The sequence below is a fragment of the Acyrthosiphon pisum genome, chromosome A1, assembly GCF_005508785.2.
Source record: "Acyrthosiphon pisum isolate AL4f chromosome A1, pea_aphid_22Mar2018_4r6ur, whole genome shotgun sequence".
In the NCBI taxonomy this organism is placed as follows: Eukaryota; Metazoa; Arthropoda; class Insecta; order Hemiptera; family Aphididae; genus Acyrthosiphon; species Acyrthosiphon pisum.
In genome coordinates this window covers 55,166,379-55,179,580 of record NC_042494.1, presented here as the reverse complement: position 1 = coordinate 55,179,580, position 13,202 = coordinate 55,166,379, and the positions used below count along the sequence as shown (strand labels likewise).

General features: G+C 30.9%; 2 protein-coding genes across 2 annotated transcripts in view; both read right to left on the bottom strand.

The window, feature by feature from the left end:
- Nucleotides 1–13,202, bottom strand: part of LOC100571950 (transient receptor potential protein) — a 31,123-nt gene that overhangs the window by 6,653 nt on the left and 11,268 nt on the right. Inside the window, exons 10-12 of the mRNA XM_003240255.4 lie at nucleotides 2,310–2,416; nucleotides 1,344–1,477; nucleotides 1,110–1,233 (exon numbers count right to left, since the gene is read on the bottom strand). Of these exons, the coding sequence (XP_003240303.1) occupies nucleotides 1,110–1,233; nucleotides 1,344–1,477; nucleotides 2,310–2,416 (365 nt within the window). The remainder of the gene's footprint in view (nucleotides 1–1,109; nucleotides 1,234–1,343; nucleotides 1,478–2,309; nucleotides 2,417–13,202) is intronic.
- On the bottom strand, nucleotides 6,054–12,129 carry LOC100165134 (cleavage and polyadenylation specificity factor subunit 1). Its single transcript, XM_001945051.5, has 4 exons — nucleotides 11,211–12,129; nucleotides 9,479–11,149; nucleotides 9,041–9,415; nucleotides 6,054–7,999 (listed from the first exon to the last, which is right to left on the bottom strand). The coding sequence occupies exons 1-4, from the start codon at nucleotides 11,877–11,879 to the stop codon at nucleotides 6,707–6,709; spliced, it is 4,008 nt and encodes a 1,335-aa protein (XP_001945086.1). The 5' UTR covers nucleotides 11,880–12,129; the 3' UTR covers nucleotides 6,054–6,706.

The window sequence follows — 13,202 nt, the reverse complement described above, 5'->3', positions numbered from 1 at the left end:
ACGAGATACACTCCGACTCTTGCGACCTACTGTACAGCAGAGTGTGTTAACTACTTTCCCATTTTTTGATTCTGAGCGGAGCGAGGAAGCTAGTCGTTTTACAATGGTGTTTATTTTTTTATTGTTATCCTTTATACAAAATTTCTATCAGAAGGACTGGAGGAGTGCGTCGATTTCAACAAATAGTATCTTTTCTTTTAACAAATTGGATCAAGCTGGTATTTTAGAAAGGTCTTTCCTTAATAGTTAGTTTATGCCACGGGAAAAACCACCGACAAATTAGGAAAAACCGCTAAAAACTGCATTTTAATTGTTAAGGCTTAGTGTATATCTAATCATAGAAACGTATAAAAATTTAAAAAAAAATAAATAATATAAAACGATTTTAGTTATTTTATTGTAAATTGTAATTTATAACATTAATTCAACTTACAGGCTATAGTAAATAATAACAATATAAAATATCTAACTGACAACCCGTCTCCACTCAGAGTCGTTTTTCGTATACAATCTACTTACCCGCTTTTTAAATTTTATATAATTTGTATGATTTTGTACTCTATCATAAATTAAAAAATATTTGGTTCAATATTTTCAAAACTTCACTACTATAGTATTATGCATAGACCTATATGGTACTATGGATAAGACGAAAATTTTATACTCAAAATACCTTAATTGTCTATTTTTATATGTATTTTGAAAGACTCAAATCAATTATTAACTGCACCCGTTCATCGTTCATAATTTAACCGATTTTCCAGTAAATCATATGAGTATAATATAACATAGGTATAAAAAATTATATCATGATTCGTAATACCAATGTATAGATTGTATGTAATGTATTAATATACTATATACACAGTACCTACACACTACCCACAGACTACATAATTTTACTCGTTTTAGAAAGACAGTTTCCAGACAACGGAAGAAATATTACAGTTTTAAATTGGTTGATATCATAAGGGGATATAGTAGATATATATACTATGGTAAATGTGAGATATGGTATATATACCTTAATGGTATAAACCAATTTAAATCTAATATAATATAGGTACATACATTTATGCGCGCGTGCCAAACAAATAGTGTATACAAACTTGGCAAATCGCCTCCACGTCGAACAGGCCTTTTCTTCTTTTTCGAAATCAGCAATGTCACTGTTGTCGTGGTAACATTTTTTCGACTCCAAGTCCGCGTAATACCAAAGCAACTGATTTAAACCTATACACGAAAGAAGTAAAAAAAAAAAAAAACAGAGTATCAGCTCTCTACACGGTAAGTCGATAAAACTATAACATTATTACGGTCTACATAATATAATATAATATTACCGCATCCGAAAGCGCAAAGCACCAGCGTGTAGATGAAAAAGAATTTTATGATGTCGATGATCATACGACCCAACGATATCTGAAGTGGTCCCAGGTGAGGGTTTACGCTGAATATATGCACGAGCTTTAAGAAACTATAAAACGTCAACGAAATATTAGTGTAATCTCAGAAGCCATATGGATTATGGCTAACCCATCTTTGGGAAGTATACCTACGTATAATATTGGCTTATTCATATTATTATTATTGTATGCATATTAATATATAGGTAGATACGATTTTATGAGGGCTCACGTATCACGCGAACGGTTTTCGATCTCATCGATAGCCCTAACAATTATATTATCATTTATCAACTAATTTTCACTATATTTTTAAAAACTATCCCAAAACTTTGAATTCCTACCAAATTATTAAATTTATTGGAAAAACTATCACATCGATTACTATCCGAGAAAGGTGATTTACATTTTTTAATTTTTTTGTCATTTAAAATTACCCAATAAATTATTATTTTATCGAATCTAACCATATCAAAATTTGTAATTAACTTAATTTTTGTTATAATTTCATGGTTCATTCAAACCTATGTATCATTTTGACGTATCGGTATCAATCATCGATGTACGCACTAGTTGTTTTAGCATGTCCGATGTCCTTATCCGTAAGCTATATATTATATTATTATACTACCGTCAATGATGTTCTTAAACTTTTAGTGGCACACGTCATGTATAAACATGGTTAGGTTAGGACCTTGCACCCAAATAAACCTAAACCACTAACACCCCTAAAAACCCTTAACAAATGTACTTATATATCATAATACTTATAAGTTTTCAACATACACGATACCTACGCAATATACGTGACTGCGTAATTAGCTAACTTAAATATTATTATTGCTTGTATATGTATCCTGAAAAAAATGTAAAAATAAACTAATAAATATTTTAAATTTTTACCTGAATATCATGGCAGCGGCGAACGCTCCCTCGGACACCAAGTGGGGGTCGAATTTATCCCAGTCTTCTCGCGGCAACCAAGGATCATACCCTTCATTGTATTCTCTCTAAACGACCAAACAACACGTAAGTTTAATAGATATAAAACATATACAATTTACTGTTGAGAAACCCAAGTAATGAGGTATAGTATAGGTACATGATATTAATTTGGTCGAAAAGGGAAGAGTACGATTTTGGTCCAATAATATGGTCTCACCCGATAGTATTATATTATGCATGTATGCGTTATGCGTATGTGAATGTGTGATGACATAAGACTTAGCTAAAGACTCCGTTTTTTTTGGTGTAGGTAACTTAAAAACGAATAACTGTAGATACTATTCATTACAAAATAAGTATACGTATACGGTATACTGCAGTTAAACTGTTAACAGTTTATATTTTACTTATAATATTTGGATTGTATATGTACTAGGTAATGGCAGATCTAGGAGGGGGGGGGGTGCTTTGAGAGCTGAAGCTACCACATCATTTAGCATATTAAACTTTTATTTTTATTATAAATTACTTAGGTATCAATCATCACTTATAGCTAAACATATTAATACTGTAAACTGTATTACCACAGAATAGGTTAAATATGTTTTTAACCAAAATTGTGCATCATACCCACCATCATAGCACCCACCACAAAATAATCCTATAGATTCACCACTGTTGTACTACTAGGCAATTTTACCAGGTAATTCATAATCATTGTGAGTATACGTAGGTACCTTCAACAAAGGAGTTACAAAAACTAATAAGTAACCCCAAAATATGAAATTAAGTATAATTATTATAATACAGTATTATATTGTATTGTATATTTCTATATAATGACATAATCAAGTCGAAAATCGTTCATCCGTAAACCTATAATAATTAATAATATAATGTGTAGCTACTAGCTGAGTCGTGCCTACCTAGGTACTTATTCCGAGTATTAGCAGTTAGCACTATTGTCTTACGCAATATATTTTTTATTTTATCTAGGTGTACCGTGTAGGTACCTATTATATGAAACGAGACGGACCTGCAAAAAGTCACTCGAACGAGTTTTTGAACAAAAACAGCCTGGACAGAATTTACACAAACCAATATACGGAAGCAACACGGGGAAAGAGAAGCTACATCACAGCAGTGGATGACGAGGAGTAGGAAAACGTGCCAAAACGGATACATAAAAATATGTTGTAAATCGCAGTTTCGCCTCGTCCGAAATGCCCCGAAGATATGAAGTAGGGCATCAAAAAAAGCCCGTTGAAGAATAATTAATACGCCGACATTGCAGGTTATTTCGGAGGAATAATTTAAATTACCTATTACAATATTATAAAGGTGCGCGGTTATCATCGTTATGACATCTTCGATATACAAACGAATGACATAAGTTTGGTTTTGAATTTCCAAGGTGGGTGGGCTAAGCATGTCCCCCTCTCCGCTTTGAAATCCGGATAACTCAGAAAGGCGTTGAGCGTTTATTAAAACGTATAAAAGCACAAACGAATGAAGTCAATACCTACAGTTTTGAAAATCTAAAGTGGAGGGGAGGATAATACTCAAGGATGGAGCTTATATAATACGTCTGAAAACACATCGACAATACCTATACCTCTCTATATTATAAGTAATAGGTAAGTGTGTTTACTATAATAATAAATTATACATTTATACTATAGGTGCCTATAGTTTATTATTTATTTATTTCTCATGAATGGCGCTGGCAGTGTTTTGGGTGCGTATATAGAGAACCTGCGGCCTGCACGGATTCCAACCCGTCGTATTACGATATCTTCCTTTATCTTGGGATATTTCGAGATGCAACTGAGAATAAAAAAAATTTTGATACAGCCATTTTAGTACGTTTTTGGACGCCTCGTCTCCCCTATTTTTTACCAGTACTTCTGCAATTGTATATTGTTTCAGATTCTCTATTCTCTATACCTAGTCAGATTGAAATCTGAAGAATTGCAATTTACAGAATTCACGAAACCCGTTTAAGCTACTGCTAACATTTATCCTCAAAAGACCTTAAGTTTTGACAAAATTAAAGTTGTTCCAGGTTGTCCAATTTTGATTTTAGAAAATTGTCTATAGAGCGTACGGAACACTTTGTAAAAATTAAATCATATATTATTCAATTCTGTAATAGAAAACTTAAAAATGATTTTTTTCAAATTATAATTAAAAATTAAAAACGGAAAGATTCCGTACAATCTACGGACATTTTTCTGTTGAATTCAAATTTTTTTTCAAAATTAAAATCAGACAACGATAACTAACCTAAGTTTTGTCAAAAGTTGACTCAAAACAATAATTAAGTTTTCATAACATTCGTATAGTGAATGCACGTACGAGAATGGTATCCACAAAGAATTTCACTTGCACCAATAATCATTTACATGTAAAGTTAGTTGCAACTAACACAAGGATTCCAATAAGCTACAAGATTATAAATTGCCTAAATGTTGCCCCTTATAAATTATAGCCGTAGCGTAAAATAGACCTATACCTATGATCGCCACCCTACGAAGTTACCCAAGTATCTGCATCTGCCAATTGGCGTTAACATACAAGAAACTGTTAATTGTATTTTTGATAGAAATACCTACCTACATTTTGATGGTTAATATTAATCAATATTTATAATTTATAAAAATGGTCTAAGTACCTGTAATGAATAGGTAAATCCGATATTACATATATTTTATACTATTCTAAAACCATTTTTAAAGACTATTATCATTAGAAGAAAATTTTAATATCTAAGAAACTTCTTGTATGAATTATGAATTAGATAAGTAGGTACTAAGCTACATAAAAAAACTCTTAAAAACACTGTTCACAGTAAAAATATAGTATTTACAGTAAAAAAGGGAATTCTCATTTGAAAAACAGAAGTTTGTATCGCCTAAGTAGTAAAAAATAATTCAATAATTTGAAAAAAATCGACATAATTAAAAATTCATCATATGAATAAATAATTACCTATTTTAAAGGAAATATGAGGTGAGTATGCTTGGTGAATCATAGGTAGATACATATTATAAATAATAATAGATAAATAGACCTTGTACTTATAGTACCTACGTATAATATTTATTACTTTTAGTATAAGGGTAAATAAAATATTAAAATATAATAGTGATTGAATACCTATATTATTTCCAGATCATATTAGGTAGGTAAGTACTGTAATTATTATTATTTACTGCATAATATTAAACATTCTGTATTTTTTATTAATGAATTAGGTATATTTTATGTTCAATTTTAATCTTTGGTTTTATTATACTAGTTTAATAGGTACTACACCTGCCACAGATTAAATACGCACATATTTAATCTATGGTTATATTATAATACCTAACTAATAATATTTAAGATTTCAATTAAAGAACTCCCAGGAAGTGGCAGGAACGAGGAGAGGAAATATTGGAGCATATTGCAGGCACTTAAATATAATATTACATATTTTAATTATTTATAATATGGGTATTATTAAGTAGACACTCGTTGCCTCACTTGTCATTTCTCATCCAGAAGACCTAATACGTATCCTGTATAAACTGTGAAGTAAGAAATATTCTTATTTTGTTAATTAACATTTAACTATAAAAAACCAAGTTTATCAAGCAATACAATATGGGTACCTACTACCTTGTAGGTTATTATTACAATAAAATATTGCCTACCTACTACTATTTATATTTATATATTTTCAAATCACTACTAAAATTAAAATCTGACAGGTCAATGGGTCATTGGATTACTTATTAAAGACTCAAAAGTCTCTTAACATCCCTAAAAATTGTTTCCCCTGAAACAGGTGAGCACTTTTAAATATTACAACACAAGGTATAGGTCTTCTATATGTAGGTATTAAATAAACTATATACTATAATCTTAAATGTACAATAATCAATAAAATAATAAATGTTTAACTGGTTACAAGAAATGGTTCCAAGACACAAGACAATCATTGACAAAATCTGCCTGTCTGCAAATAATACACAAGAAGGATTACAATTTTTAAGTAGACAAAAATATATATACAAAGGTACATGCACAAATAGTAAATTTTATAAGTTTTTTTCTTTTATACAAAATATAGTCTTATACATAACAATATTTACACATAATAGTATATAAGTGATCTATTTCATACCAGTGACAAAATACTTTTCTAGGTATAGTATACCTATCGTAAAAATAAAAATCCAGTGATATAATTTTTTTCAAATAACACCCTGATCTAAAACACAAAGTTAATAGTCAACTTTGTCCACAACAAAATGTGTTTATGCTGCAGTTAGACATTAGGAACGTATTTCCACACAAAAATTCAGACATTAAAAATGCCAAGTGGTTCGGTCTAGTTCATATATGTCTTGTAACAACTCTATTGTCTTTACACCAACTTTATTGGCAATTTCATTACGCTGTCTAGCATTCATACACGTCACAAACATCCATACGAGCTCACCATCAATTACTCTCCTAGCTTGATTCATTCTCTCAGGAGCAGTTGCTTTAAAACTGCGATAAGCTTTTGGGTTTAATCCAGCTAAATGTGTTATATTCTTCACTAACATGTTTTGTAATGTTAACAGCCTTCTATAATTTTTCTCATGTATCGGTACAATATATCCGATTGAACCATCCAAGGTGGTGTACATAGTCACATGCCGTTTATCAGAGCCAATAGCCTCTCGCCGATCAGGTGCCACTGTCGATTGTTTACAGCGAAGTCTGAAGAATGAATTTACATTAGACCCTATATTGAAATCGCCACGGCGAACTAAATGTTGGCCACCATAGCTTTCACGAGCCATTGGCTGGTAAAGGTAGAGAAGCAAATTTTGATCTCTATCTGAAGCCAAGAAACCAAGTTCAGTATTATCAATAAGAAAATTAATATCAAATACCTCCAATGGTTTGGAATCACGACATACTAAAGACAATGTACGGTATTCTTCCTGAAATCGCAGGAGTGTAATGGACTTGAACAGGTCAGCAACTAATATTAAACTTTTAATGCTTAACATCTGATGTACATAGACTTCAGTGTCTATAAATGCTATACCAATCAAATCATTGTCTTTGAGCTGCCAAATATAAATTTTTTGGCCCACAGCAGTGACCAGAAATCCAACTACATGAGTAATAGCTGTCACAGGACCTTTTTGTTCTTTAGCATATATCATTTTTATTTTATTTTTAGTTAACGGTTTACCAGGCTCTGGGACGACATCGATAATATCAAATAAAAATATACGCCCTCTACTAGTGATATCTTCTGAATAGCTGTAATTTGTACCCATTGCTATATAACCTTTGAGACCACTACGAGCTCCTTCATATGCCAAGGCAACATTTTTCAAACAAGTAATATGCTCCCAATCTTCAGTCTCAATGCTTGTATCTGGTATCGGTTCCCAAGAGGCAGGGGAAAACAGCTCCAATGTAAACACTTCATGACTGGGTAGCGGAAACAGAGGATCACGTTCTTCAGTAGTCAGTTCTTTGTCTTCGCCATTGAATCGATAATATGATGCTGAAAGTTCAGATGAAGAAGTAACCACACAATAAGTTTTTGTTTCCAAGTGGTAAGCTATAAAATGTGGTGTTTTACGAAGTGGAACCTAAACAAAAATAATTATCAGTAACAATCACAATGTATTTCAATACATAAATAAATTATCTTGCAAGCAATACACCATACAGAGTTAATTTTATTTTTTCAAATTCTTAATCAGCTTATAGATTATATGTGAATGTATAAATGGTAAAAGATTTTTTTTTCATTACAAAAAAAAACAAAATTATTTAAATTTATTTAAAATTCTACCTTTTAATAGATTTTTTAACCAATATTTTGTGATCAAGTTATAGGAAGTTATTTTTAAGTAGATTAATAAAGTATATAAATTGATGTTTCAAAAATGTTGTCAATGGATTCCATAGTTAATGAATGTTTTTTTTATGTCTTTCATACTGAAGTACTAAGACTAAATATTTATCATCATAAAATCACAACTAAGTGACTTATTTCATATACAGATTTTTACGATTTTAAATTTTAAAAAATATACATTTATATCAAATTATAAATCATAATTTAGTGTATATTTGTAATCATGGTTAATTTAATAAAATGAAAATGTAATTTAAATAAAATATTTTAATATACGACAGAAAAATATTATGTAAGTACTGCTTTACAAAAAATTGTCAATAAATTGTACTTATTTATTGGAAGTTATTAAAATATTCATATATCATTAAATTATTTAGACAAAAAATACATGTCTGTACACAGTGGTAATTATTTACATTATATGTGTTAAGACTTAAGATCGATTACATTTTAATTTTAATATATTTCTCATATCATGAAGTAATAGTTAAGTGTGCAACTAAAAAGCAATAAATATCTGGCAAATTTCCTCTTTCAAAAACTTAGGGATTACAAGCAAATGTAATTATTAATGTTTAATAAATTTAAAGTGGTCAATGTAAGATATTAATACATATTTAATTTATAACAAATTAATAATGATGTTGTTTTGTAATATTAAGAATCCAACATGAAAAACAATTCTTTTAACCATTTATATACCTATTTACAGGTATGATATATTCACATAAAATCTTCTTTTTTTAAAGTAAAAGACAAAATATACCTTTCTTAATGGCCAAGGTTCATCATATGATAAATGTGTAGGCAAAATAGAAATTCTTAACTTGTGATCAGAATTGAAATACAGAAAACCTTGTGAACAATTAACATTATGAAAAGGAGCGAAACACATAATTGGTCCATCTATATGTAACGGATGACACCGTAGTTCGCCTCGTACAGTGAGTAAAATTAAATGAGGATTTTGTCCACAGATAAAAACACCATTGTGACCAGCTACTTTACTAAAATAACGTAGTAATGAAGTTCCTTCCAAGGGGTTACCAGATCTTGACTGAAATGTTAGCAATGAAGTCATTTTATGAAAACGCATCTTTAATGTACCTTCCGGGTGTCGATGTATACCATAAATAACTACCTATAAAAATTTTAAATTAATTTATAATAAAAAATAAATAAATATATTTAAATATCACATTACCTCATTATCTAATCTAACAAACATAATAGGTCGTTTGTCTTGATATCCTAATGGTACTATCAAAATTTCTTTTATTATTTCAGTTTTTTTAGGGAAATAACAACCTTCTTCTAAACTGTCTTTAAGAATCATAGGAGATTCATCTATGTTGGCTGCTCGATATTTTATTTTAAAATCAGGTAAGGTATAAATTTCCATGTATCCATTGTCTCGGGTTAAAACAACCCAATATGTTGGTGTTGGTACTTCTAAGAACTTTAACCACCACATAGTGTTTTTGTTAGAAACTGAATTATGGGGTGTTTCTCTAGAGGAAGGATCTCTTGCATCACCATACAACATCTCTTCTTCATCTTCCACAGAATCACTCACAAAATGATCATGCTGTAATTTTGGACCAACCAATGGGATCTCGGCTTGAGGCATAGTGCTTGAAAACAAGCCACTTACATCACGGTACACAGCTAGAGTCTTTGTCTGTGGTATTTGTTCAAAGTTAGTAGGTCGCATGAGTAAAATCCTTCCTGTTGATTTTACGGTTAGAACTATTACTTGTCCATCTTCAGTCAGCAATACAGCATAGGGATTACAACTCGATCCGTGTATTATTGGAGAACCAAAATCCAAGGAAACACTTTGCAATTGTTCAGAACCATTAAGCAATCTTACAGAATACCTTAAAACTTGTATAACAAATTTATTCATGTTACATACAAAAACTGTATGCTCACGTGTAGCATAACCTGAGGAATCCAATTCATTGATTTCTTGTCCAGTTTGAAGAATTAAAGTTGAATCTACATTTGTTAATATCATAAATGTATGAAAATCATTTTCACCATGAACAGTCCACATATCTTTGTAACCATCTAAATGAAAAGTAGTGACTAATTGAGGTTTGATAGAACGATGAAGTACACTTAGTGCTCCATTTTTGCCATGACCAGATGTACATAATAATTCTACATCGTGTTCATCGCTACTAAATTCATCTGATATATAAGCCGGCTCTCCTATAGATGCTTGACTGCATGGTCCTATGTTTATAATACTATCGCATACTTCAAAACTATAACTTTCTAAACAAATTGATGTCTGTACTTCACTGCCATATACTTCTAATTCAACGAGATCTTCATCAGTTTCGTCAGTTTTTTTACGCTTTATGCTGGGTTCGTCATCATTGCTTTGAGACCGCGCATAATATCTTAAAAGTAATGAATTTCCAAGTCTAGACCCAAGAAACAAATAGGAATCTAAACATACCGTTATACATGTAGTTAAAACACTAGAAGCACATTTTTCAAAATGAAAACTTCTAACTGCACGCATGCTATCGGCATACAGTGTGATCACATAGAGATCACCGTTACATAGTGATGTCACAAGCTTATCGCTTGATATAAATGTGGCAGTAGCACGATCCAAAACAAGATTAATGTCTTCTTGCTGTCCCAAAGGAAAATTGGTTAATGTTTTGGCTATAGAATTAAGAGCAACACCAAATGGAGGTACACTTTGGTTGAGGTAGATTAGTGAATTAACAGCCATAATCAGAACACCGCCTATTGGACGAGATACGGCAATTACTTTTTGACAATCATATGGAAGTGAATCCAAAGACCAAATTACTGGATGGACGTGCTGTTGAATATTTAGTGAAATAGCCACCTGTAAAATATTTTTATTAATTTTATTAATTTTATAATTACATATATTTTACAAAACTCACCATTGCACATGTATCTTTTCTTACTGCTATACGTCCAGCAAAAGTTTTAACTGGCTCATAGAGAATAAGTAAAGTTGGTTCATAATATCCATGTAAAAAATCAAAATCCATAATATTATTCATCTTGGGATCTATTTTAGATATTGGAATTGTATAGCTAGGCATAACTTGAGCACTTTTTGCATTGTCATCGATTGTACGGCCAAATGGTAGAACAACAAAATAACTTCCATAAACTAAACCAACTACACAACGACCATCTGGATCTACTCTAATCAATGGTGGACTCCAATGTTGAGTATGGCCATTTTTAAATTTATCATCTTCAAAATAATGCAATGACAATGTACGTAGACTGTGCATGTCACGATCATACTCAACTAAACTGAACTTGGCCTCAGAGAAGCTAAGTAATAAAGCGTCTGGAGAACTCGGACACAATGTTACAGATTGCAGGCACATTATATTACCAAACAACGTGTATTGGGCCAGACATTCAAATTTTGTTTTAGGTGGCTGACAAGTCGTATCAGTTGGTACCAATCGGTAGACCCGTAGAATGTTAACACCGGCCACCACCAAACATTTTTCCACACGATTGAAGAAGTAACAATAAACAGCATGCTCCACGCAAGTTGGTATACGGGTTTGTTTGCACAGCGAAAACATTATGGTCGATGTAACGAAACTTCGATGACTGAGTGACTAGTGAATTACTAACATCGGTACAGACGTTTATGCACCTTACGCAACGAAAGATAAAATATAACTTATAACACATACATATTATGATTTTAATTAATTGACTACGCGATTATAAAAAACAATTGAAATAACGAATTTTTTCTTTGAAATAATAAACAAAATATTAATTTATAAATTAAAAGTTGTAACTTACAACTCAATCGTGAATGGACGATAAAATAAAAATATTGTTATTTTGTTATATAGCCGCTTCGTAGTTATCATCACGGTTTAAGATATACAACCATATTATATCTACAACCGTGTTTATCATTTATCAACGTAAACATAACCTTAAAATAATGATAACATGGGTAAATGATAACATTTCGTTTTATATCCTATCATCGAAATAAAAAAAAACTTTTAATTCTTTACTATTACTAATAGTCTATTAGATGAATTATAGATAATGAATTATAAATGTATATACGTAGACCTTACACTCTTTGTTTGTATTTGAGTTTTTAACAATTATTCAGTTTTTAAGAGAGACGTGAGTTATAGACATTTTTTATTTACGCCAAATTGTATACGAAAAACTAGCTTAAAAATGGAACTATCGTAAAAAACTCACATACAAACACAGAAAATGTACTTATCATCAAGTTTATAATAGGCCGATTAACTCTAATTTTTAAACTAAAGGAGCTTAACGTTATCTGCTGAGCATAAATTCGCTATGTTTCTTGTGCGTAGCCCGTGTAGCTCTTAATATTATTTTGACTTACGGCATTATGTCACGCACCAACCGAACGATCTGGCCATCAAAAAACTTACGATTATACAATATTGTGGTTAATACTATCATAATACCAACATTCATCATTCATGGTTAGGTAGGCACTTGGAGTGGTGGCTTTATAGTTAAAATAAAAATATATGGGGAAATCGTAAATGGTAAGTTATTATGTAATATATTGTGTACCCATTTAATCAATAGCCGTTATTTTTATAACTTATTACTTAAAAGTACCTTTCAACTAACAGCCGAGATATTGTATTAGGTATGTTGGTTTAGTTACATTTTTTTTCATAATTATTCTCTTTTATGATAGATGCCTACTACCTTCCTCGTTTTAATTTTATACTATATTCCCACTTCTTTAGCTATTATATACAGGTATTGTGTTATATTTTAAGCTCAGCAGAACACATGGTAGCTCCATTAGTTTAAAAATTAGAGCGAATTGACCTCTTATAAAATCTAAAGATAAGATTATTATCTAGGCAACCTCATGGGCTTTT

Excerpts from the sequence above, each read along its gene's own strand:
- LOC100165134 (XM_001945051.5), bottom strand. The coding sequence starts at position 11,879 with ATGTTTTCGCTGTGCAAACAAACCCGTATACCAACTTGCGTGGAGCAT. Across the intron at positions 11,150-11,210 it reads GAAAAGATACATGTGCAATG|GTGGCTATTTCACTAAATAT; the intron begins GTGAGTTTTGTA and ends AATATTTTACAG. Across the intron at positions 9,416-9,478 it reads TTGTTAGATTAGATAATGAG|GTAGTTATTTATGGTATACA; the intron begins GTAATGTGATAT and ends AAATTTTTATAG.